The 26,857-nt window shown below is 36.8% G+C and overlaps 1 protein-coding gene across 1 annotated transcript; it reads left to right on the top strand.

Annotated features, from left to right (window-relative positions):
• Positions 1-11,252: 11,252 nt before the first annotated feature.
• On the top strand, positions 11,253-25,506 carry NTS (neurotensin). The gene is made up of 4 exons (XM_035337943.1): positions 11,253-11,546; positions 15,559-15,620; positions 22,182-22,406; positions 24,339-25,506. The coding sequence occupies exons 1-4, from the start codon at positions 11,486-11,488 to the stop codon at positions 24,483-24,485; spliced, it is 495 nt and encodes a 164-aa protein (XP_035193834.1). The 5' UTR covers positions 11,253-11,485; the 3' UTR covers positions 24,486-25,506.
• Positions 25,507-26,857: the final 1,351 nt, after the last annotated feature.

Genomic DNA, 26,857 nt, shown 5'->3' with positions numbered 1-26,857 from the left:
TGTCAGCTCACATGTGGGTCAGACACAAGCTTTCTCCCTTGCTAGATACCAGCCATACATGGAAAATACACAAATCTTACTTAAATAATATAATACATCCATCCCTGTAGTCTATTCTCATGCATGACAGAAACAAACATCTACACCTTCCAATCCTGTATCGTCTTGGGAAGAATTGAAAGTATCATTGATAATTCCACAGTGGCAAAAAGCTGCTGTTTCACAATCCTATGCTGGCACACTGCCAGTTCATGAATTACTTTTTAAAGGAAATTAGTGTACCATGAAGAATAAGAACGCTTCTAATAGACAACATATGAAAATTCTAGGCTAAAACACCTTCTAAATATTTCTCTCACTCCATTTCTTAGGAAAAAAATAAAAATAAAAAAAATAAAAAGAGGAAAAAGAAAATAAAAGAAAAAAAAAGATTTTTCAGTACATTTGGAATCTGCATATGCTGTAATACTTGGAGACAACTAAATTCATACTTGTAGGGTTTTTTTTTTTAAGCTTCTGCATTGAAGCCAATGGGAGTTTTGTCTGATCAAGGTCTTCTTACACAAATGAACAACTGCAAATGTGTTAGTAGAGACTGGTCTCTGGTACAGTGAATAAAACATTATTTTCTCCTTCAAGAGGTAAAAAAAGAAAATTTGAGTCTGGTCAGAAATTCACATCCAAAAGAATTTCTTACTTTCATCCTAACTAGAAAGAAGATTTATTAGATGGAACATCAACCTGGTGTTAAGTTTAGAATAAAGCAACGCAAACAGGACCAATTGGGAAATGAAAGGAAGGGAAGGGAAGGGAAGGGAAGGGAAGGAGAGACTATTGAGACTACTGTCTGGAATGAGCAGAATATATCATATTGTATTTTCTAGGGCTTGGTCAATTTCAAATTTAATAACACATAGAAAACTATTGAAGTTCTTCAGAAATCTGAGCCATATTTGCTCTTTAACAGACTCAGCATTAGATCCAATAAGGAAAATAGATCTCTAAAGAAAAGTTTAGGAAGATTTGACATGTCTGAATGTTTATGACCTAAATTCAAACTAAGAGATGGCATTGCAAACCAGCTAATACCAAGATTTTCAAATGGCACAAAGCCATGTGGGATGCATGTTTGCATCTGACAGACCAAAAGAAGTCCCAGGAGGAAAGAATTTACGTAGCAGAGATAAGTATGTCAAGATATAAATTTTCTGAAGATGTTACCATGGATTGAAACAGGGTAGAATCCCTCATAATAGAGCAGAATTGTCTCCTTGTAAATGGTCATTTCTGTGGAAACCTGTGCTTCTTGGTCAAGTATAAAGTCACAGAATCATGGGATCACATAATCACATAATCACAGAATTACAGAATGGTTGAGGTTGGAAGGTACCTTGGGAGATCATCTAGTCCAACCTCCCTGCTCAAGCTAAGTACCGTACAGCATATCACCCAGGATTGTATGCAGATGACTTTTGAATATCTCCAGGGAATGAGACTCCACAGCCTCTCTGGTCAACCTGTTCCAGTGCTCTGTAACACTCACAGTAAAGAAGTTTTTCCCCGTGTTCAGACAGAATATCCCATGTTTCAGTTTGTGCTTGTTACCTCTTGTCCTATTGGTGGCGACCACTGAGAAGAATTTAGCTGCATCCTCTTGACACCCTCCCTTTGGATACTCAAACACATTGATCAGATCCAACCCTGAGCCTTCTCTTCTTCAGACTGAACAGGCCCAGCTCCCTCAGCCTTTCCTCATATGAGAGATGTTCCAGGCCCCTAATCATTTTAGTAGCCCTTCTCTGGACTTGCTTCAGGAGCTTCATGTCTCTCCTGTACTGGGGAGCCCAGAACTGGACAAGATACTACAGGTGTGGCTTCATCAGAGCTGAGTAGAGAGGAACGATCACCTCCTTCAACCTGCTGGTGATGCTCTTCCTAATACAACCCAGTAAAACACTGACCATCTTGGATGCAAGAGCACATTGCTGTCTTGTGGTCAACTTGTTGTCCCCCCGGGTCTTTCTCCACAGAGCTACTTCCTGACAGGTCAGCCCCCAGCCTGTACTGGTGCATGTGGTTATTCCTCCCCAGTTGCAGGACCCTGTACTTGCCTTTGCTGAAATTCAATAGGATCCTCTCTGTCCAGCTCTCCAGACTGTGGAGATCCTTCTGAATGGCAGCATAGCACTCTGGGTTTTCAGCAACTACTCCCAGTTTTGTGTTATCAGTGAACTTGCTGAGGAGACACTCTGTCCCTTCATGCAGGTCACTGATGAATAACTGAAACCATACCTGACCCAGTATTGGCCCCTGGGGGACACCATGATCTACAGGTCTCCAACTAGACTGTGTGCCACTGATCACAAAACTCTAAGATCCACCATTCATCCACTTCTCAGTCCATCTCACTGTCCACTCATTCAGCCTGCACTTTCTGATCTTGCCTACGAGGATATCATGGGAGACAATGTCAAAAGCCTTGCTGAAGTCCAGGTTGACATAATCCAATGCTCTCCCTTTATCTATTTATCTCATTTTTCAATCATGGAAAGCAATCTGGTTAGCTGAGCACAATTTCCCTTTGGTGAATCCATGCTGACTACCCTAGATTACATTTTTGTCTTCCACGTGCTTACGGATGGCCTTCAGAACGAGCTATTCTATCAGCTTTCCAGGGATTGAGGTGAGGCCAGCTGGTCCATAGTTCTCTGGGTCCTCCTTCTTGCCCTTTTTGAAGACTAGTGTGGCACTTTCTTCCAGTACTCAAACTGCTCTCCTGATCACCATGATCTTTCAAAGATGATCAAGAGTGGCCTAGAAATTACATCTGCCAGCTCTCTCATCACTCATGAATGTATCCCATCAGGGCCCATGAACCTGTGGATGTCAAGTTTCCCTAAATGATCTCTAACTGATACTCTTCAACAAAATGAAAGTCTTCCTTTCTCCACATTTTCTCCCTGGTCTCCTGAGTCAGGGATTCCTGAGGGCTGAAGGCCTTTGCTGGCCTTTATGAAGACTGAAGCAAAGAAAGCATTCAGTAAATCCGCCTTCTCTGTGTCTTCTGTCAGCAGGGTCCCTGCCACAATCAGTAACAGGCACATATTTTCCCTAAATTTCCTTTTATCACTAATGTATTTGAAGAAGCCTTTCTTGTTGTCCTTGATGCTCCTAGTCAGATTTAATTCCAAATTTCAGGTCCAAATCCACAAACTTGCTAAGATAATTCACTCCTACTACCATTGAAGCTTATATGCAAAGGTTCAGTTCTGCAAACATGAATGACATCTAGCACCATTGTACTGTTACTCATAACAGAGAAGTGTCCTCTCCTCTTATCTCCTGCATAGTGAAAATTATAGTCAGAACCATGTATTGAATCTATTTCTGGTATAAGGCCTCTATGCTGTGATTATGCTAGTGCCTGCACATTGCAAGCATTTCCAAACACAACTGCAAGCCCTATTCCACCTAAAAGAAAATATACAGAATAACCGAGCACTGACTACTTGATGAAGTCAGTTTTATATCTGAAGTACTCATTATAAACATACATGTAAATAATGGCCAAATCATCATCCCTAATGTTTCTATTTCTGAGAAACTTTGGAGATGACTTTTAGAGTGGTAAACTTGGTTAGTGCTATCCTGTGTTCTCTACTAAGGTCAGTAAGAGTTGTAGAGTTGAAATCCTACAGAAGGAGTTAATAAAATGCAGCTGACATTTTGGCTGAGGCCTCTGTCCATTACACACATTCTCCTGTTGCAGCTTTGGACTGCAGATAGTAGGAACTACCTATAGTGGCTCTGCCTGTATAAACCAGCCACAGATAAAATGCCACAGATGTTAAGTCTTTAAACTCCTTCACACTTTCTACAGCCCCCTTAGCTCTATAGTGATGCTATCTAACATTATTCTTTCTGCATTAAGACTCAGATGTCTGTTCCCACAGCAGAGGGACCTTTTCTGTATATAAAAAAAAAAAAAAAAAAATCTTTTTCCTTTGATGATATTCATGGAAATAGGGGCAGAGAGGTTTACTTCTAACACCTTACATTGCTCGTAAAGGCATGGCCCTATGGAGTGAGACCATTGCAGGTACATCTATGCAAAGCTGTGCTTGTTGGTTCTAACAGAGAATATCAAGCTGTCTCACCAGTTACCAGTGACTACAAGTGCAGCACTTGTTCATCCAGGGGAGGCTGGGAACAATGATGAACAAAGGGAAAATAAACTGAAATTTGCTGTTTTGCCCTAAATTTTTATCCACAATTTTCAAAAATTTTAGTTTTCCTTAAACCAACATTGTGAAATATTACAATGGACTACCAGATAAATATGGTGCTCTTTAAACCTACTTTCAGTGTTGTACTGTTAATATATGTTCAGGTAATGCTTGAAGTATTTCAGAAGTATCTCACTAAAATCAAGAGGTGCAATCTAGGCCTCACTGTTTAAATCAACACTTCATGTTCCTCACTGTGGATACATGAAATTTACAGATACAGACAAGCTTATGTTTTAGTATTTGAGTCATGCTACTCATCTTAAAATTAGACATGTATGAAGGTGTCTGCAGGACTGGGGCTACATCATCTAGTGATTAGAAAACAGTTCCCTCTGGGTCTCAATTAAACATGGCTCCAGCAGCACTAATCAATGCACCAGGGGGTGGTTTGAAGCTGAGATCATGTCTGTAGCACAAGGTATGGCTGACATCACTGTGTTAATCTGGGGTGTGAGCACTCTGTGCTAGCTGAATTCCCTAGTTTACCTGCAGTGAAACAGCACAACTGTTCTTTTGCCAGTCTAAAATATTTCTGTTGAGAAGAGGGGGGAGAGTGAAAGAGGGAGGAATAACTAAACTAAGGATTGATGCAGTTATGATATGGATCGTGATTGCAGATGTGGAACTACTAACATGGCACCTGACCAGGAGGATGCTCTTCTCTGGATGATTTTGATAAGGAATTGGGGTAAAGGTTGCATCTCTTCAGAAGTCCCTGTGATAAGCCTTACCAGTACACACAAGACTGGTATACCCTGCTTCAGACAACAAACACTTTTTTTTTTTTTTTTTTCTTTTCCAGAGCAGTACATATGCTTATAAACTGTATTCTAGTTTAGACATGGCTTTAGTTAATTAATGTTTGTAAAACACTGACATTGAAAGGTGTTATGCAAATTCCAAATATTCTTCAGATGCAAAGCCTGATTTTATTTGTCAGAAAGACTGCTTTCTTTCTTTGTCTGTTATGTTTTTGTGTATGTTGTAAATGATTGGTTGTCTGTGTTTGCTGTTGTAACATGTCTTCTTATTACCACGTTGTCTTTCTTTATTAGGATGTCTGCTTTTCAATCTCCAAGAAATTTCTTAAATGTTTTATATGCAAATTTGAGTCCACAGATGTGCAAATTAGATGTTTTCCATCTCTCATAGGTAAAAGGGCTGGAAGTTGCAGAAGGGGTGTGGATTTCAAATGTGCCTACTTGCTTGCACAGTACTGAAACCACAGGTCATTGAATTCATATTTTGGTTCTGAAGATAAGTCCTAAATCAAAGGCAATTAAATTTAGCAACAGCTTTTAAATGGCCTACTCATAAATAATGAAACCAAACAGCTTGTATATGGATAATAAATTTAAGTTAAAAAATAGTTATTTTGCCCTGCTTAGTGAAATTTTCTGAAGAAAGAAGATAAGGAAAAGCAACAAACAAATAAGGGAAACACTTCTATGAAATTATGCAGTGATTCTTAGTCTTTTCTCCTTCTAGTAAAAGAACTGTGGAAGACTGTCTATGACTCCTGAGACTTCCTTTTATAAAAAAAGAAAGGTTACTTGTAGTTAGGGAACCTCTTATGGTCTCCTGTGAAGAACCTGTACCTGGCCAGTTGAAGATCTCAGCATAATCTCACTTATTTACAGTAGTAAAACACTGCCTCACTACTGTGCACAGAAGAAATATTCCTCAGTATTTTCAACACAAAATCTTTTCATGGCCATATGATTTCTAAATAACGAGTTAAAGTGAAATTGACTCTTGGAATAGCACTATTATTTAAGAAATTTGTGAAGCTGGCAGGAATGACAAAATAGAATGATTTCAAGTTTCTCAGCACAGAGTCCAGTTCCTACTGATGTGACATAATTGAAGCAGTGCAATATAGCAGCGTATACTCAATGGTTTTGGTTACCATGTTCCAGGGAAAACTGAAGAACAATTGCTGAGAAAATCTGAATATCATTCACCCTTCTGAATTCAGATCAATTTTATTTTGCTCTTTCAGGAATTGTAGACAATTAAAGGACTAATTTTGCACTTTGTATATATTTTATCAGCTTAGAACAGAATTTTAAAGCATGATCACTCTGATGAACAGTGGATTTCATGAATATGCAATCCTCAACAAAGTTATATCAGGCTTTTCACCCATATCCATTCTATATATTACATCCCAAATCTTAAATTAAAATATTCATAGCTCACTGGAGACAAATGAAAAACTGATTAACTTAGGTGTTTGGAGAAAATGAGAAATGAGAAAGATGCAGTCTGTCCTGGGAGTGCACTGCTGAGAGGTGAAAGTAAGCAGGTGTCCAAAGCATAACTCCCATGACACACTGTGGTGGCACTTCTAAACTGCACTGTTTGCTAGGATTCTAGTAAGATTCTAGGATTGTTTACTAGGATACTAGTTAAAGAAAAAAAAAAAAAAATAAATAAGGAAACTAGGAGTAGGAGGGAAGATAGTTTTCTTCTGGCTTATTTTATCCAAAATTAATTTTACTAAACCAATTATACATCTACACATATATATGAGAAAGGTTCACATTTTTTTTTTTTTTTTTTAACTGAACTCTGTTTTAATTGTATATGTATATGTGTACATGCTGTATTTGCTTTACAATAATAGAAAGAAAGACTCTATTTTGTCAGGAGAAGGTTTATGGAATCTCATTGTCCCCAGAATATAACAGCTTTAAAGAAAAAAAAAAAAAGAAAGAAAAAAAAGGAAAAAAAATCTATTCAAAAGAAAAAATGATACTTCAGATCATTCTGTTGAGAAGACACTTAAAAATATTCTGTGATTTGAGAATCATGATCTCCTGGGGTATATGTTTTGAAGAGTGAAAGCATCAAGAAAAAAAGCCCTGCCAAACATGTAGTCCTCATCTGCAGAGGCTTCATAGAATGCCACTTTCACACTTTCAGGGTCCAGATCTTTAAATCATAAATACCTTCTTAGCCTTTAGAAGTCCAGGAATTTTCTGCTGATTTGCAGCTCCTTGCAAAATGTGGTATAGATTTGCTGCATATTATATATATATACATATATATATATATATATACACATTGGATATGTGGCTGCTTATGGTTTTGTTTAGTTTTTTACAACAGTAAATTCTTGAATATCATTCAGTTAGATTTTTAAGTTTTCCTTATACTGCACAACCTCACAATTTTCAAAAATCGGATCACAGAATGGCTAAAGGAGGTTGGGCTTAAAGTAGACAATGCTTAATGTTTTACTTAGGAAAGATTCACCATGTTCATCATTTTCTTTTTATTATTATTATTATTATTTTATTTTTTCCTGTTGCCCTCAGCAACACAGCTGGTCTCCAGGATTTTAGGATTACACCCTAGATATATTTTGAGACAGAGAAAGAGGCACTGAGGACTCACAATACCTGAGAAATTCATCTGCAGTGTCTGCTTTATAGTTTAAATGTGTTTTGAATACACTTCTGTCCTGCTGCTTTGCTTGAGCTTATTGTCTTTTGAGCTGACATAACAGAAATTAATGTTATCAGTTTTCTATCAAGCATTAATAACCTGAAATGCTGATAAACTGTTGTAGGGGCAAAGCAGCTTAAATCATCACAACTAAATTCAAGGTTGAGATTGTGACCATCTTGAGCCAGTTTGCTGTTTGAAATATTGTTTTGCTGACTTCCTTCAGAATCCTCCTTCTTCTACATCACATACGTTTATACAACTACAAGGTTTGGGAAAAAAAAAAAAAAAAAAAAAAAAAAGCCCCCCCCCCCCCCCCCCCCCCAAAAAAAAATCTCAAACAAATTAATATATTTAGTGACAAAAATTGAACTGCTTAAATTTCACTTCATTCATTCTCACTTTTATTTCTGTTCCCAAGGAATAAGAATTCTAACCAGAACATTGACTGTTCCTTATTGTGTTCCAGTACCTTCTATTGCAGGATCATCAGCAGAATGCATTTCTCCTTCAGTTTGGTGATTATAGCTTTTGTGATAGGTGGCATCCATATGTTGAGATGGTAGTTTTATGTTTCAGTGTCAGGTAAACAGAGATTTATGTATGTGTGCTTTCATGAACCTGCCATTTGCCTGACTGTTTCATTACCTTCAGATGCCTCACAGTTGTGAATGGAAATGATTTATGGGCCTGGACAGGCTGTTTAAATCACATGTTGAGGGCAAGTAAAGATAAACTGAGATTCCCAAGCTGACTGACACTAATGAAGAGTTATGTTTTCTCTAGCAGATAAATATTTAAAAAGAAAGGTGGAAAGAAAGAGAGTTGAGATTTTTTTTTTTTCCTTATAAAAGTTTTTTTTTTTTTTTTTTTTTTTTTTTTTGAGGCACATTCACAAGAGAAATCCTTCTCATCTGGGAAAATGTGGTATAATGATGACTTGGTGAAGTCAAGATGATTTAAGGAATTAATTATTTAAAGGATATGCAAATCTAAACAGAGGATTAGAAGAAGCTATAGATGTAGGAAACAGGTAGAAAAAGTAAGTAAGGGAAGATCTGGGAAACAGAAGATAGTTCAGTTCTACTGAGAGAAAAGAATTAATTAATATACATATATATGCCTGAACTCAGTTGTGCCTGATTCAGGGGATTTGAAGACAACATGTGAGGACATTCAATATGGTGAGAAAGAAATGAAGATTTTTAACAGTGAAGTTTCTGCTTTTACATTTCTCAGGAAAAAAAAAAAACAAAAAAAAAAAAAACATGACCAACAGCAACCAAACAAGTGAAAACAGAGCAATGATAAAAAAGATTGTGGCCCAAAACATACTATACATGCATCCCATTGAAATCATTAATATTAGAATACCAAGATTAAAATAAATAAATAATAACAATAACAATAATAATAAAAACAATTGGGTGGTCATCATTTTTAATAGCAGGGAAACTGGCAATTACTCTCTTCCTGAGGAAGAAAAAATAAAACGTCATTCCTATAAATTCCAGTTACATAAGAGTATGGGCAATTACACTTTTGAAGAAATCTGTGACAGAGAGTAGGCACTAGAAAATATCTATGAAATACGATTCTCATTCACAGAGCCTTCTCAACTGCAGAACACCCACAGAGCAAAATCAGCTGCAGATTGGTCTTTCTACATCATGGAAATAATAGAAAATGGGACTGGAGGGAAGCATGAGTGGCCATCTAATCTAACCTCTGTGCTAACACAGATGAGTTATAGCTGAAATTCTGGCAGACTAACATACCCCATACACCTTGACTCCCTTTTCCCTTCCTCCCTTCCCTCCCTTCCTCCCTTCCTCCCTCCCTTCCTCCCTCCCTTCCTCCCTCCCTTCCTCCCTTTCTCCCTTCCTTCCTCCCTTCCTCCCTTCCTCCCTCCCTTCCTCCCTCCCTTCCTCCTTCCCTTCCTTCCTTCCCTCCTTCCCTTTTCCTTTCCTCATTTCCTCTCTTTCCCATCTTAGTAGGGAAGAAAGATGTGTTCGCAGCAGTATGCAAAAGTCTGGGCTTTTAAAACAGCTAATACTACTAGAATGCACTCAGCTGTATTTTTTATGTATTTATGTGACCATAAAACAAAACAACCTCCAGATTTCAGTTTAGCTCTGCTGCAAAAGTTTATTCAGGAAAGAAGGAATTCAGTTAATTGAACTTTTCTCGTCAGGTGTTCCATGTATCAGGGATTTGAAATTTCTGCAGGTTTTCTATTTCTGCAGCATCTTTTCAGTGGCAGAGGCAGGCACAAAGGATAGAGTAGGACAACAGCACCCATCACTGTTCTTTGTATTTTAAAGGAAGCTTTTTGCAGTGCAGAGAACATTCACTCTAGCAGAAATCTACCAGAGAAAGTTTCTGCTATGTGTGGCATGTGTATCCATCCTTAAAAGTATTCAGAGATCAAAATGTTCCACATTGTACTATGCACATTCAACAGATGGAGCATTTGTCTGTATCCGAGAAAAATCACACTAAAAGCAGTAGCATGATGGAGGCTGACGCGAATCTTCAGCTTTACAGTTGCACACTCACACCTTAAAGATTAGCCTGCCCTACCCTCTACTTCAGACGATTTCCGTGGGGATTTGCTTGTTTAGCTGCCGGGCCGCTGAGGTGCGGGGGACAGCCCAGGACAGATGCCTTGCGCCAGCCGCCCTGCGCCCCCCGGCGCTGCCCGCTGCCACGGCGCCCCCTCCCGGGGCAGCGCCGCCAGCGCTCCGCGGCAGCGCCGCCTTCCGCGTAGCCCTTTGCGTCTCCGGCGTGCTTTAGGGGGCAGTCAGCTCCTTAGATATCTTATCAGTACTTTACAATACTGGTATTTTACAATACTTCCTTCTAGTATTTTACAATATTGGTAAGATATCCTCAGATGTCTTACCAGTATTATAAAATTCAAGAAGAAAAAACGAACCAAAATTCAAGCACAAAAGTAAAACGTAGAAGATATGTCTTGTAGGAGCTCTTACTCTCTTGAAACGATAGCTGTGGGCTTACTCTTCAGAAGGGATAGCGAGCCTCGCCGTGTCGGGCGAGACGCGTATTTCATGTGGAAAAAGCTGTAGCAAGTGACTTTCCCGTTATCTTTCTCTCTTGCTCACACATGGAATTCATGTTTCCTGCTGCCCGTGTCCGCTGCGGTTCCCTCCCTCGCTTCGGGGAAAGCTAAAAGAACTAAAACAGCGCACCAAACGCCGGCCGCACGAGGCTCAGCGCGGGCGGGTGTCCGAGCAACTGCGGAAACTTTTTCTTTTCATTAATGGTGAATATACATATGCATGTGTCTGGGGGCTTTCCGAGCTCAAGGGACAGCTCGCAGCCGGGACGAGCCCGCTCGGGCAGCGCTGGGCGCGTGGGTGTTTGGGGGGGGCTGCTGCGCGCCCCGCTGCGCGCCCCGCGGGGCTCCGCGTGCGTCAGGCGGCCACTGGCGTCAGAACCGCCGGGCGCGGAGCGGCGGGGAGGGGGCAGAGAAAGCGGGGGGGAAGGAGGGGGAGGAGGAGGAGGAAGAGGAGGAGGGAGGCGATGGCGGCACCGCCGTGACATCACCCCGCGGCTTATATAGTTGGGGAAGGGTCCGGGTCCCCCATCTAGTGCCTGCGGCCGCCCGCCAGCACACTGCCGAGGGCGTGGAGCCGCTCTTTCTCTGTGTCTGTCTGTCTCTCTCTCCGTCTCTCCCCAGGATTTATGGACTTTACTTTCTAGAGAGTGGCGTAGCAAGGATGAGAGCCCAGCTGGTGTGCGTGGTGCTGCTGGCCTTGGCCTCCTGCAGCTTCTGCTCAGGTAAGTCCCCGCAGCGCTTGCGCCCCGCCGCGCCCGCACACGGAGCCTCCCTGGCCCCCGGCAGCAGCCGGCCCCGAGGCGCTCCTGCCCCCTCCAGCGGGACCGGATGCAACGAGGTGGATGAGCTTCAGGCGCCAAGGAGCTGCCCCGGTAACAGGCTCTGGCCAGCATCGTATTTTCTGTCACTCTCCTAACTTTCTCCCTTCTTGTAAGCCCCACAGCATCACTGCCGTGGTTGTTAGTGTAGAGTAGTCGTTGAGGAAACACACATCGGTGTAGACTATCCACTTAATTATGCTGCCTCATTTGAGGTTTGCTGAATACAATGTATTTCCAAACTATCACATATACTGTATTTGTACGAATATCTCCCATAGTCCAAGTCAACATGACTACATATGCATTGTAGTCACTTTTTAGTAGCTAATTTTAGGATTCTGGAGGGGGAAAAAAAAAAAAGCTAGTAATTGTACCAAAATGATGACAAAAACTGCTGGTCACAATGATACTGATCACACAATAGGAAGTTAAATGTAAGTGCTTTTTTTTTTTTTTTTTTTTTTTTTTTTCTCCATGGTCAATTACTTTAGAAACACAAAAAAAGAGGGCCGTATATAAAAATGAACTGCCTTCTTACTTGGGAAATTACATAGCTGTGCCATTTAGGTCATCAGCTTTTGAGAAAAACAAAACAAAAACTGGTGTACAGCCACAGACATGGAGCAGAATAGGCTTTAAAATCCACTCTAACTTGCAAATGACTGTAATCTGTAACTCCATAAAATTTAAGGAGTAAATTTACTAATGGCTTTATTTTTGTGCTTCAGCATTCACGAAGACTCAGAATTCCCCTCTTTGGATGCAAGTTACAAATTTGCATTTCCCTAGAGAAGAAAAATGTAACACATTTAATACCTCTATTTTGACCCAACTTAAGTATTATTGTTTTGTGTGCTTTAGAGAATTGGTGATCGTAGTGACAGGACTTAATATTCATTATTTTCTCCCTATATATCTAAAGCTTTTTAAGCAAAGGCATGAATAGTATTTTCAGTGAGGCAGTATAGAATTCATAAGCCCACTAAAGCTGAAGATGTCAGTGGAAATTATAAGAGGTGCATACAAAAATAAATGAAATTGTATATGTAACTAACATGATGGTTCACTTGCAGAAAATTTTGAGTTATATTTAAGAGAAATGTCATAGAGAAGTTTGCATGGAAAGGCCAAATCAGTTTTTACTAATACGGACAATTATGTCACAAAGAAGATGATCTGTAGTTTTAATTTACCTTTGAAAATATCTGCCATCAGGGGGAAAGTACATTCTACAGAAGGTAATTATTTCTATAGATTGTAGATACATGAACAGAAGGTATATTTCCTATCAATTATAAGTGAATCATTAAAAAGACAACAAAATGTGTGGATCTTCCGTAGATTTGGACAATAACATGTAATGAGATTTTTTATTCTTTGCTTTCAGAGAGTCTGATTTTTTTTGCTTTTACTCCTCATCTGTCTCTTTCACTCCTGAATTATCTGTGTACACTCCCTTTTCCTCCTCCAATCTTTGTTTTATTTTTCACTCTAGCAACGATCTCCTAAATGATGTCCTCCAAAGTTCTTTTCTCTGTCAAAATGTTTAATACCTATCTATTCAGTGCAGCCTTCCCCTTCTGCATCTGTCTTCTACCCTTGACAATGTGGAAACAATCTTTTATTCTATATGGCCTTTAAAAGCCAGGGCGCTCACCAGATGCAAGTTATTTTATTGCTCCCAGCTGATACAACACAACAAATCACAATGCTGTCACAAACTGTACTGTTCACCCATCTGCAGGAGCTGCTGCTATCATTAGTAGAAATTCAGCTGTGGTGATCTTTTGCTTCAAGTATAGACCTTCAGCTACAGGTGAAGCTGTTAAAAGATTAGGTAACAATGATAGTAAGTTGTGCTGTAAAATAGGCTAGAGAGCAGTTGCTAGTGAGTTGCTGCAGTACTACTGACCAGTCTTACTCAATACTTTTGAAAACAACTTCAATGCAAAATGAAGGAAAGGATGAATGAATGCATTGAACTAGTAACACAAAGGTGAATATGAGCATCACTACAGAAGAAGACTGTTGTAATGCACAGGAGTTTTTGATGACATGAATAATAAAAATGGGAAGAAGTACTACTGTGCAAAGTGTAATAGATTAGGAAATAAGTTTTTATTACAAGCTCCTTTTAACAGAACCATGGCTGTTGAAAATGTGTGAGGAGACATAAGACTTGGTTATGCTATCTGACCTTACTGTTATTACAAGATAATAAATTTTTTCAGCCATGAAAGACAAGAAAAATCCAAAATTGTGTCTGAAAGCTACTTCCGTAGCAACTGGAAAACATTAAGGTGGTTAAGTAGTAGGACCTCTGATCTAGTTTGTGCCATTCTGTGTTGAGATCACGTCAGACACAGAGGAGGGTCACTGATGACTTAGGGAACAGATGGCTATTACGTAGATCAGAGACAGTATAATAGCTATGAGCATAGCCTTTCAGTAAAGTGTCTATGGTGTTTCCAGGGGAATGGTTTATGTCTGAAACTCTGAAGTAGAGGCACTTGCATTTGTTTGATGGTCACCATAGATAGATTTAAGTAAGGAAGGGTTGTGATTATTAAAACCCACACAAGTTGGATAAATATTAAAAATAGAGAGGTAGTATATATAGTGAAGGAGGTTATATGTGAGCTGTGAGTAAAACTTTAATTAGAAATAAATTAAGCTTGAAATCAGAAAAATGTGATTAACCTTTGGATAGTTTGGAAGAATTTCCCAAAGAGGAAATGTGGTGGGGGGTGGGTGATCTTGTTACAAAGACTGATCATGATTGGTTTTTAAGAGTATTGTAATAGTTGATTGCCTGTGCTAGCAGAAATCTATCACAGACAAGCACACACACATAAAAGGTTTCTTACGATCCTATGTTCTGTAGACAGTAGTAAGATAATGTGGTGATGATCCCTGAAATTCAGGCATAAGTAGAATCTATCCACAGATTCTATGGTAGGGTACTACATGCTGATAACGTGTATCGTTTTAATAAAACTGAGGTATGGTTTATATTAATATGGAATAAATATCTGTGTAGTTTGGTTTTAAATCTATGTAATTGTATTGTTTGGCTTAGGACTGCTAGTATTCTGTGGAACCTAAAAACCATGTGGAAATTTGTTTCACTTGATTTCTGTATATATCTCATTTGAGCTGTGATTGCTGCTTCATTTTCAAGGCGACAGTTCTTCCTTGTGGTTCTATAGAATCACAGAAGCAGAAAAGTTTTTGACTGTTTTTTCTTTCTACAGCAACGTTTACTCTTGACCAAATCAAGTCTTGCAAACCAACTGAGCTATTAAAAATCATTTACACTAGTAAAGAAAATCCTAAGATTTTTGGTTAGGATACTTTCATTTGGAGTATGCATTATCAAAGGAGCTTGTATCACAAATGCTTGTCTTGCTTAATTCCCTCATATCAGTAAAAATACTCTTAATTTAACCAGGAATAATTGAGACTAAATTTTGTCAATTAGTTCAATTGCCATTGATCTAAATTCTTATTTGCTACTTAAGAAAATATTCTTTGAAAATAAATATCCAAAATCTTCCAAGGTTAGAAGAGGTGACAAATAGTGATTGTAAAAATCATACTGATTTTGAATGAAGATATAGCACAGGTTTTGTTTACTGTCGACCAGTGAACTGAGATTAATGAATTAACAAATCCTTTCATTTTCACCTCAATAATATTGATCCTGCTTTAAAATGTTGTGAGTATCCATTCTGAAATAGTATTACTATTACCTAAAGGCTCATAACAGTCCCTTTAGATCACTTTGCTGTACTTTTCTTACATTTTTTTTTTCCTTCCAAAACTAATTGAAATATCTAAATACTGTTTGCTGAATTCAGATATCTGTGATTTATAATGAAATAATAAACATGTGTTACTGATTTATTCCCAGATTCAGAAGAGGAAATGAAAGCATTAGAAGCAGATTTATTGACCAATATGTATACATCAAAGGTAATTATTTTTCCTCTTTTACTTGATGGGTAGGGAGCAAATGAATTCTCATTACAAACCTAGAGGTCTTTATGCAAAGTAATAACCTATGGTCTAAACCTAAAAGTTTAGTGCTAGACATCACTTTGGTGCAAGATTTTCTCAGTTCAAAGGAAATTTAAAGGTGTTGATGTGACACAAAAAGAGTTCCTCAGTTTTAGCGCTGTAACTTTGATTAAACTGTCAAAAGTGTGTTATGTGTAGAGACATAAATTTATAAGAGGCAATGTGTTTCCAATAAGATTATGTCTGCTGAAAGCTAAATTAACCTTTAGTCAAATCTGTGAGATTTTTTTATGCAGAACTTTTTTTCTATATGCATACAAAATTAAGACAGTCATGAAGCAAAAGCTGTTAATGCATATGCTGATCTTAGTTTAGGAATTTCATCGTAGTGTTAGTACAAGAACATAGGGAGATGACTATGAAACTATTAATCTGGTAAATGACATTTCCTTGACAAGTGGCCAGACTGTGAGTGATGTACGTGTTATTTAATACAAATAGAAAAAAAGTTCTGTTCCAAGATCATACTGACCTAAATGAAGCAGCAAGTGTTGCACATATGTATTGAATGGGCTGATAGACAAGCACTTTTGCAACACTCTTACTTTCCATAAATGATTTAAAAAATATAGATGTCTAATATTTCTTCAGCAACATATTGGAGAACAAACTCTGAAATGAGTGTTACAGGCTTAAGGTTGAGTGATTCAACTCGAAACAAGAGGAACAATCATGAAGTTCAAGTGCAGCTTGATTTCAGTGGAAAATAAAATGAGATTTTCATGAAAATTTTCAAATAAGGATTCATAAGCTAATGACTAGTTGAATGTTAAGGACAAAGCCTGCTTTTTTTTTTTTTTTTTTTTTTTACTTTACTGTATTTGGTTATGTGTGAGATTTTTCACAGTAGTCTTTGAATATGCTAGGATGAGAAATGAGGCTAGAAAATACATTGTTCTGATCTGGTCTAGCAATTCTTAGGTTCTCACATTCTTTACTGGCATGGTAGATTCCAAACAAACCTGTTTGTCACTTGCTTCTCTAAGGTAAAGGAAGATTTAATACAGATTATTTTTCAGAGACAAATTTAAATGTAGGAGGCTGACAAAAATAGTTCTTTCTCTGTGTACCAAACCATAGTGTGTCCTGGGAGAAAACCCTGCAGTTGTTGGTATTTCTGTTACTGGTTGTAGTTGAATCCTGACTTTCACTTCCATGTTCTCTTCTCTCTCAGCATAGAGTACAATCTCAAGTAACTAAAAATGCCCAAATATAGTACACCAGTTTATAATATGAAGATATATGTTATACACTATTACATGTTGTTTTACATCATGTAGTTTGCTATTTGATCTCCTCATGGTATATATAACATAAGACAAGTGACACCTGAAGTAGACAGGAACAGTAGACATATGGCAGAGACATCATTTTAATTCTAGATTACACCATTTAAAACTAATTTATTTAATATGTATTGTCCTTTGACATCAAAGTAAGGCATGACAGAACCACTAAAATGCATATAAAACTTGTACAAGGGATAGACCACCATTCCATTCAATAGTAAAATGACAAATATATATTTTTCCTGTTGGCTTCTGCTAGTTTTTGGTCTACAACAGAAGTATGATTCTAATATGAAAGACAAATTTTATGATGGTATATATGATAACTGACCTGTTTTTTGCTTGAGATCAAGTTCCAGTTGAGGGCAATTACTATTGAATTGTATTAATCATCTTGGATATTGACTTGGTTAGCAACAGCAAGGGAAATTCAGTCAACTTAAATAGACTTAATGGTTCTCAGCACTAACATGGAGGGGAAAATAACAATAAATATTTTTTAAAAAGTGTTTATGAAAACTCAGATCTGAAAATGCAGTAAAGTGGATTAGCATTTATAGTTCGAGGATTTCACAGAAAAGTTCTTCCTAAGTTGGTACTTGTGAAGTATGGTATTAAGACTAACAGTCAGTCTGAAAATATGGAAATAAGCTTTTTACCACATGGTTTTGACTTTGCAGACTGTCCGGTGTCTGCTGGCCTTTTTGGACATTCATCCATATGCTAAATACCTCTACAACATTTTTTTTTAAAAAAAGGAAGTACATACATGCTTATTTTGAACTGTCTTCAACATTTAATACAGTTTGTCTTCCTCTGCTGTTACACCTCAAAGAAAATAAAGGGATCAAACAAGTCCCTAAAATGATTTATTTATTTTCTAAGATAAAATCCAAAGAGCCCTTGGCAAGATTTAGTAAGACTATACAACCTGTGGTGTCACAGGTATGAAATTACTTTTTTTTTTTTTTTGTGTGTGTGAAAGATAGCTCTATTCCTCCTCCCTAAATGTTCAGATGAAACCACCATTTACATGAAGAATGTCCTGAACTCAAGATTGAGATGATATCAGTTCAATAAAAAGAAAGGAAGAAAAGCATTTCTTTGAATAACTTATCACTAAAATATAATGTTGTGATCCCCACTTACATTAATTTTGTGAAATCTTGGACCCTCTGAGTTTCTTACTGTTCTTGGATGCCTATTCCTGACAGTATATGCCAGGAAGTTTAACCTGTTTGTCAGAGGCAGATGAGGATACAGCTGCCTAGGAGTTGATGACTTCCTGACTCAGCCATTGCTTACAAGTCATTACATTTAAAGGCATTAATGTATATCATGGAAGAACTTTGGCTGTAACGGAACTCAATAACTTGTCTACTTAAAGAAAGAGAACATCTTTATTACAATTTCTTTTTATACATTCTGAACAAAATTCAACTACTATTCTGAAGAGGAACCCTTGAAGCACCTATTTAAACAGTGCAGACCTGTTGAGCCAATATGGTTTATATTACTGATACTTTTGCATCACTTCAGCAGCATGCTGAGATATCTGCACACTCTCTTTCATTAACGTTGATGAAAAATGAGAAATCCCTGCTTTACTCTATGTAGAGGAATTCATGAAACAAAACTAACAACAAGGATGTATACCAGAAAAAGAAGGCTGCTATAAGGCCTCCCTGGAGAAGAGAAGGCAGCCTTTCAGTACTTAAAGAGAGCCTTCAGGAAAGCGGGAGAGGGACTCTTTGTCAGGGAGTGTAGTGATGGGACAAGGGGTAATGTTTTTAAACTAAAATAAGGTAGGTTTAGATTAGATATTACCTTTTACTCAGAGCGTGGCGAGGCATTGGAACAGGTTACCTGAAGAAGCTGTGGATGCCCCAACCCTGGAAATGCTCAAGGACAGGTTGGGTAACCTGGTCTGATGGAAGCCCATGACAGGGGGTTGGAACTTGATGATCTTTAAGGTCCCTTCCAACCCAAACCAGTCTATGATCCTATGATTCTATGAAAAAGCACCAGAAAAAGCCTTCCGTTTTCTGCCTTATAATACTTCAAGAATTCTGTAAGCTAAGTCCAAGTTTTTACCTATATTTTTAGTGTCTTAAATCTTTGGTTATGAATCTGTTTTCACCTCCTTTCACTAGATGAAGGCAAGAATATACAAACAAAAGGTAAAAAAAAACAGAGAATTAAACTTTTTTATTATTAACATTTGGAAGGTATTAATTACAAAACAGCAACAATAAGTTATATTAAATAAGTTGGATTAGGTCATCATTCAACCAGTAATTGAAAGAAAAATATATCAGATGTATTATAACTTGAGATTCTCTGTGGTTTTTCATAGGAAAAGACTGTTGTCAAGAAGAAAATATTCTTAAGTTCATTTCAGTTTGTTAGTCAATTTTAACTTCTCTTTTAACTTCTCAAGATGTAAAAAGGTGTGGGAAACCAGATATCTGAGTCATATTTCAGATGCATGTTCAACAATGAAAATGTGTATATAATATTCACTTCATGAATTTTTTAGCATTAATAATTTTTAAATACTGATTCATCCAGCAGTCTCTTTTGTTCAATCAGATCCTTCCCAGATTATTTTTTTTTCAAGTTAATCTTCAAAAAAATGTGTTCCTTCTTGACAGATATGAGTTCTTTGATCTCTTGTGGAGGTGTTATAGCAAAACATATCTTGAGCAACTGTAGTTGGTATTGCTTAGACCTGCGTGGTAAATGATCACGCACTGGAACTGTACCTGAACATCTCTGTTACAGTCATCTAAAACTATTTTTGCCTTTTTTTTTTTTTGTTCTCCAAAATACCCACCTCAGAGATGTTCCATACCCTATAAAACAAAGCTGTGTGGTTGTAATGCTTGCTGTAATAGTGAAGTGTATTAGAAAAGTAACATGACTGCTTTGTTCAGTGAGTGGACAAGACCTAGAGAGCTCCATGTTCAGTTTTAAAAAAATGAAGTTATTAATGCTTTAGAGTATCATTGTGTGAGTCCAGAGGAGTGTAAGTCAGAAGCATTGTACTCAAGTAAAAAATATTTTGAAGTGATATATGCAAGGTATTAATGAGAATTAGATTCTTTTGACTGACAAAGTATGGTTGCTGACAGAACTGCAAGACTATTTTCCCCTAACCTCATAAGTAGCAGCTAAGACCAATTGCACCTAATGAAGGCTGCAATTTAAGTAATTTACTAATAGAGGGAAGCATTCCTTTAAACAAAGACATGCATCAAGGTAACATAAAACAGAATCTTGTGATTAAAAGTTATTAAAGATTATTCAAGGCATATTTCCCCTTTTCTTTTCCAGTCCCATCCATTGGACTTGGTTTCAACTTACAATTCTCACTTGCTCACATAGCACTGTCCCTAGAATTAATTCTTCACTGCAATTTAACTAGTTCATATTTTTTTCATGTACCAAGAGAAATAATTTTATTGGAAAAGTCACCTCATTTAGTATGAAAAGCTTCATGGTTTTGCATTTCACAAATATTTTTAAAAAGACCAAAGATTTTGAAATTGCAGTGCACACTTGCTTTTTTTTGCTAATTTAACTTTTCTTAATTAAATTAGGCATTCTGCAAAGAGGTTAAGTTTGTTTTGAACCTGCCACATATATCAGCTATATACTGAAGTAACGATAAAAGACAAAAGGGCATTTCTTTCAACTAATGATATTAGTGATGAGAGCCTTCCTTGTTTCTTGTTCAGTTCTCTCAATTTTCTTTCTTTTCCCTCAAAAAACAGTAGCAAATATGCACAAATCTTATATACAATACCTCTTTGTTAGGTAATTGCTTTGAAGAAACAGCAGGTTGTGTGATTACCACATGTTCAGCTAGGTTAAGAACTGCATTCACACTCTCAATGCTGTTGGTTAGTAAAAGGCAATGTCTGTATTAAAGAAATAACCATATTTAATTTGGTACATCCAGGAAAAGAAACTACATTTTAGTTCATTAGTAGAGTGTAATTCTAATGTACTCAGCAAGGAAACCCTTGCCAGTAATAAACAGAAGTTTACTCTTTGGCTTTTGATGGAAGATTGCTATGTCACCAGTTCCAGCTGAAGGAAACTAGTCTCAGTAAGTAGTAAACTAATGCCCATCAGTAAGAGGAATACAACTTGTAAGAAATAATTGCTAGTGTGAGAAAGTGGCAAAGAAAACAGAGCAGTGAATGAGGTAGGAATTATTTTTTTCACTTCATTTTTTTTCCATTGATAATCAAAGCTAAAGAAAACTACTACCACAGTTGCTTGAAAAAAATACTAATAGAAAGTATGTTTTTTTTCTCATACATTTTTTAAAGGTTTTAAAGATAAATAGCTCCTAAATAACGTAAGGTATTGGATTAAGCAAAAATTGTCACAAACCATGGTGAAATTTCTGTTTATTTTTGTCTTTCTGTAGTAACTCTGAAATGTTTTGTTACGGACCACCCAAAAACAGTTGGTCTCAGTTTTTCAGTCCAGCCACAAAATCAGGAATACTTTGTTTGCACAACTCTATTTTATCTTTGTTCCACCTTTATCCAAGTCCCTAGACCATCTACATCTCTCATGTTCATGACTCTCCAGTGTCCCAAAATCCTGGGGCTTACAAATTCCATAACATCAGATCCAGCCTCATCAGACAGCTTGCCCTGAAGCAGTGACTCTGTCCTTTTCTTGGGGAATTTTGAAATGACTGGTATTTGTTCTGAATTGGGGAGGAGCTTCTAGTTAACCACAAGCATCCAGCTTGGAATCTGGAACTGGGAATTTATCCAGTGGTCCTGACTCTTTGTCCTGACTTACACCTCTGAATTTATATTATATTATATTAATTTCAATCTGTGTTTTTGTTTGCACCTATGTAGAATGACTTTGAAATGCTACTATTCTGGTTTGGTAGCAGTTTACTTTAACATTGCATATATCTACCTTGAGGGTAAGGCAGTGGGGAAACAGACTTTGTGTTTTTAATAAAGGAGTTGTCCTAATTTCTGCACTCTCTAATTACTGTATTAAAGTTGGGCAGATGAAAAGGACTTCAAACAAACTTGTTCCTACCAAAACGCTTGAATGTCATACATTATTACTCGAAACAAACAAAAAAAAATGCAATACATTAAGTAGAGGACATTTTTATTTTCAGATTAACAGAGCAAAACTTCCTTACTGGAAAATGACCCTGTTAAATGTCTGCAATCTTGTCAACAACATGAACAACCAAGTGGGGGAAACAGTAGAGGCAGATGAAGAGGATCTTATTTCAGGAAGACAGTTCCCTGCTGGTCTGGATGGCTTCAGCTTGGAAGCCATGCTGACAGTATATCAACTCCAGAAAGTTTGCCACAGTAGAGCCTTTCAGCACTGGGAGGTAAAATGTCACAAATGCAAGTTTCAATGCCTCTTATGCTTTTGTGATCCCTTTGTCTTCACAGTGACCTTTTAAAATCCGTACCCTATGCTTTCCAAGCCTTGTGTGTTCTTGGCTTAAATCACTCCTGTTATATTGTCTAAACTTTCCTTACGTTTTTGATATTCTGTAATACCTAATACCTCTAATATGCCTGTTAGTGAAAGGATTGTGAATTAATGCAGTTTTTCAAGAGCTGAATGCCTGTTTTGGATAAAGATGCATGCACATATGTGAAGTATTCTTAACTACATTAATTTCTCCACTCTTCATAGCCATTCCAGGAAACCAAACAAGCATGTGGCAGTGAACCAGAGCACAAAAATAAAATCTGCTCAACATACATGAAATTACAGTAAACTTATTCAGGCATAACTAAATGTAGGCAGAATTTCTGTAAAACCTTTCAAGGCCCTAAGACAAAATGGATTCAAAATACATGGATATATGCTCATGTATACATGTAATTTTACCAGGTACTCTGGACTTCCCCTTGCTAGGAAACCAGAATCAAGGGAATCCTGCTTTCCTGTTCTCCCATACCTAAAGACTGCTAATCCTAAATAGTGATTGTTTTTAGTCCACCTGTCATATGTACCTTAGTGCAATGATGACATGAAGAACACTTAACAGAATCCATTTACACTGATATATATGACATTAAAAGTTGGTTTGTGTAATATCACTACATGCTTTCCAGCAAAACCACATTTCTTCAGCTGTTACAGATACATGGGCAGTCTGGCTGAGTCCTAATATCCTTTTGCTTGCTGAATCACAGCTCTGTATTTGCTTATTCTTAATCTTTCATACCAGCTAGGATGGCCCATACAAAAGTCTGCAAAGTCTCTGAGAACCAGTTTTCTGAGGACTCCATTGTTATATTTATTGCTGAAAAAGAGCTACCATAGCATTGACCACATGCAATAGCCTGTAACTTAATCACAGCTCCTGCAATTACAATTGCATCATTTTTTGTGGTGGTTGGGAAGCACCACTCCTAACCATACTCCATGTGAAATTAAAAAAGGGTATTTCTCTCTCATCTTAGGAACATTGTTAAGCAGCACAAAAAAAGTTTAAGGCATAATAGAAAAAGAAGGGATAGAAACAGAGGGAGCAGGCTTGAAATAAACAGTTTATGCAATGGAACAAGTTCTTAAGATCTTACTCATCCAGGATTGATTCCAAAGTCTGTTGAAACCATAAGAGCTTTTCCATTGATATCAACAGAATTTAGATGAGCTCTTATGTGTTTAGTAATTAAGTGAGTAACAGAGTTTGATTGCTTAGGGTAATATTGAGGTGGGTCTAAAAATATTTTTATAAGTTAATTCCTTTCAGCCACAATCATCTAAAATCAGTAGGATTGTACTTGACCATGGAAGAATATTATAAGAAAATTGATGAAATCCTAACAGATCAAGCAAGAATTAATCTGAAGAAAACACTTAAAAAAATCTCCAAGTAAAAATCAAACACAGTTATATAACATATTTCATTGATAAAATTTTAGCTTTATTTCATTTCTTACTCATCATAAATTTTGATTTTTTAGCTGTAGGAATTTGGAGATAAAAAATATTCCTCAAAAGCTCAAACCAGCAAGGAGTGGGTGTTTTAGGAGGTCTTTTAGTTAAATTATAAAGTGACAATCATTAAGAAGCTTTAAGTCAAATTTAGTCAAAGAAGGGCATATCAGCTTTTCTCTAGTCAAAACCAATGATCTCATTAGTTTCAGCACAGTTTAAATATCACTTCCATAGGATTCAGCAAATCTGTAGCCTGATATTAGGTTAGGTCTGAGTTTGGGGCTTATAAAACTCTGTAGAAATTGATAATTTTCATTACCAAAAAAACTGATACCATTCTGTGTCTTCTGACATCCTACAGTTACTTCAGCAAGATGCTTATGATCTAGAGAACTCAAGCCAAGAAAAGGAAATAATGAAAAGAAAAAATCCCTATATTCTGAAGAGACAACTACATGTGAACAAAGCTAGAAGACCATACATACTCAAGAGAAGTTCATATTACTGATGCAGCAGAGGAAAAAAATGTGTATTTAGTTTATAGGTAACTGTGTGTTATGGTTATCTTATTTAGATCTGAAATCATACTTGTGTGAAAATATACTATGGAAAATCATCAAGATGACAACATAACTGTGTCTTTTTTGTTGTTGTTGTTTGCAATGGCTGTTTCTTGATTGTGATTTTTTCCTACTTGAAATTAATTGGATCAATACATTTGCAAATAAATCTAGTTTCTAAGCATGATGTATTGCACACTACTGAGATTTCAACATATTTCCAACAATACAGTATTTTTCCTATTTTTGCACACTGACATACACGGAGGAAATTGATATTGTCCATACATCTGACTAAGAATCTTAATAATTTCTTGTTATGGAAACTTGTTCTTGGAACACCTCAAACATATATATGCTTTCAAGTTTTTATATAATACAGTATTCAGAACTGCTGCAATAGTTTATAGATTGGCCAATTTAAATTAATAAGGATTAGATCTAAGTAAGGAAATATGGACAAATATTTATTGGCAATTTCAAAATTCATATTTAAAACAGCCTGCTTGTAAGTGAATTTAAGTTCTTGATTCCTGATGCCACTTGCCATAATTCAAGAAAATGCATTAATGAGACTTTAACAAAGTATGCTAGTGAGAACAAAGCTAGATATGCTTCAGAATCTTGTATGACATTGATTGAATAAAGAGAAGAGTTTATTAAATCAGTAAAATAACTTATGGTGTTCACCTAATTTATGAGTGCTCAGGAAAATAAATAAATAAAAGATGATTCATGCTAGTGTGGTGTTACTGGAAAAGTCACTATACTAATACAGTTATATGAGAAGTTTGGGAAAAAAATATTTAAAAGAGGAATTAAAATTAGAACATCTTACATTTACTATTGAAAGCTATTTCCCTCTACAAAGCTCCCTCGCTCTACAAATCTGTAATAACAACAGGTAGTTTTGGGAGCTGAAGATAGTCTTGAAAGTCCACCAAAAGGGAAGCCCCCATCATGGAAAAATATATATATATATATTCAAGTGGTAAGTTCTCAAGTACCACCTGAAACTCACACGTTCTCCAGCTCCATGTGTCTAATACCTACATCAGATGTGGGATCTCAGTGCTCCTGGATTTTAGTCTGGAAGAAAACCATTTGAACTGGGGGAAACAACCACAGTTAAAATAGAGAGAGAGTCTGTGGCCTATGAAGACTTCATGCTCAGACCAGGAGACAAAAAGTGGGAATAGACATTGCTTTTGAAGCCTACCTGTTTTCTGTTTGAGGTATTTGTTCAAAATGTTTGAAAAGATGGCAAAAACCCCACAGAGAATTACCAAATCATCTCATAGGTCATATTTTCTGTCAATTATTATTAAACATATAGAGGGATGAGTAGCATGGAAAAATACACTGTTACCGATGGTTATACCAACTTTGTTACGTGGGGAAGAATTTTATTTTTTTATCCTTTTACTGTAAAATGTATTTTCACTACACTACAGCTATTTCTATTTCCTTTTCTCTTGCAAATGTTATCAGTTTATTTATTAAATAGCCATTAAATGCATGCATTCACAAGATATAACTGAGCATGCAGTAATTACTATAATCATTATGATTTGAATAGAGCAAAGTAATTAAGCACATTTGGTCTCAATGGTTTAAATGCTTAATGTGTTTAAGAGTTTCACTTAAATATGGTTCTAGTAGATTAATTTCTTTTTGTTTATTTGTTTTTGTGAAACAGTTGTAGAATTCGACTGGAGACACAGTGTGCTCTTAAGTGAGAAACACCTCTCTTTCCAAAAACCTACAAGCTCTGTCCTATTATGGATACCTTAAATTCTAAAATAGCTGTTGACATGAAATACCAGAGCAGAATAGAGTTTGATGGAGTTTGGGAAAAAAAAAAAAAAAAAAAAAAAAAAAAAAAAAAAAAAGGAAAAAAAAAAAAATTCAGATTACTATTTTAATCACTATTTTGTAGAGAACACACAAACATGCACAGGAAAAGAAAAAAAAAAAAAAAAAGGAAATATCTTGCCATGGTAGTTTTCTCTGTGTATTCATTTTAAGAGTGTAAGAGTTTAAAAAAAATTATAATAATGTGGTTGTCATCTGAGAGAAAAAAAAAACAAACAACACACACCTGTGTTTCATTAGAGGATCTCAAACAATGTTGGTTAAAGGATTCCACCCTTAACTAGTACCTTGCCTTCAAGTGGAAATTACACTGACTCTCTGCTTGCTCTTTGCAAGGCACAGATTAGCTAGATTGACTGTCTGAAAATGGCTTAATATAACCCATTTACTTTCAGCACAGTGTGAATCCACACATGGTCAGCTATTGTGTGTCACTGGAGGAGGT

This window comes from Oxyura jamaicensis, chromosome 1, assembly GCF_011077185.1.
Source record: "Oxyura jamaicensis isolate SHBP4307 breed ruddy duck chromosome 1, BPBGC_Ojam_1.0, whole genome shotgun sequence".
NCBI lineage: Eukaryota > Metazoa > Chordata > Aves > Anseriformes > Anatidae > Oxyura > Oxyura jamaicensis.
The sequence above is the reverse complement of the archived record's forward strand: the minus strand, read 5'-3'. Positions and strand labels throughout refer to the sequence as shown.

Excerpts from the sequence above, each read along its gene's own strand:
- NTS (XM_035337943.1), top strand. The coding sequence starts at position 11,486 with ATGAGAGCCCAGCTGGTGTGCGTGGTGCTGCTGGCCTTGGCCTCCTGC. Across the intron at positions 11,547-15,558 it reads CTCCTGCAGCTTCTGCTCAG|ATTCAGAAGAGGAAATGAAA; the intron begins GTAAGTCCCCGC and ends ATTTATTCCCAG. Across the intron at positions 15,621-22,181 it reads CCAATATGTATACATCAAAG|ATTAACAGAGCAAAACTTCC; the intron begins GTAATTATTTTT and ends TTTTATTTTCAG.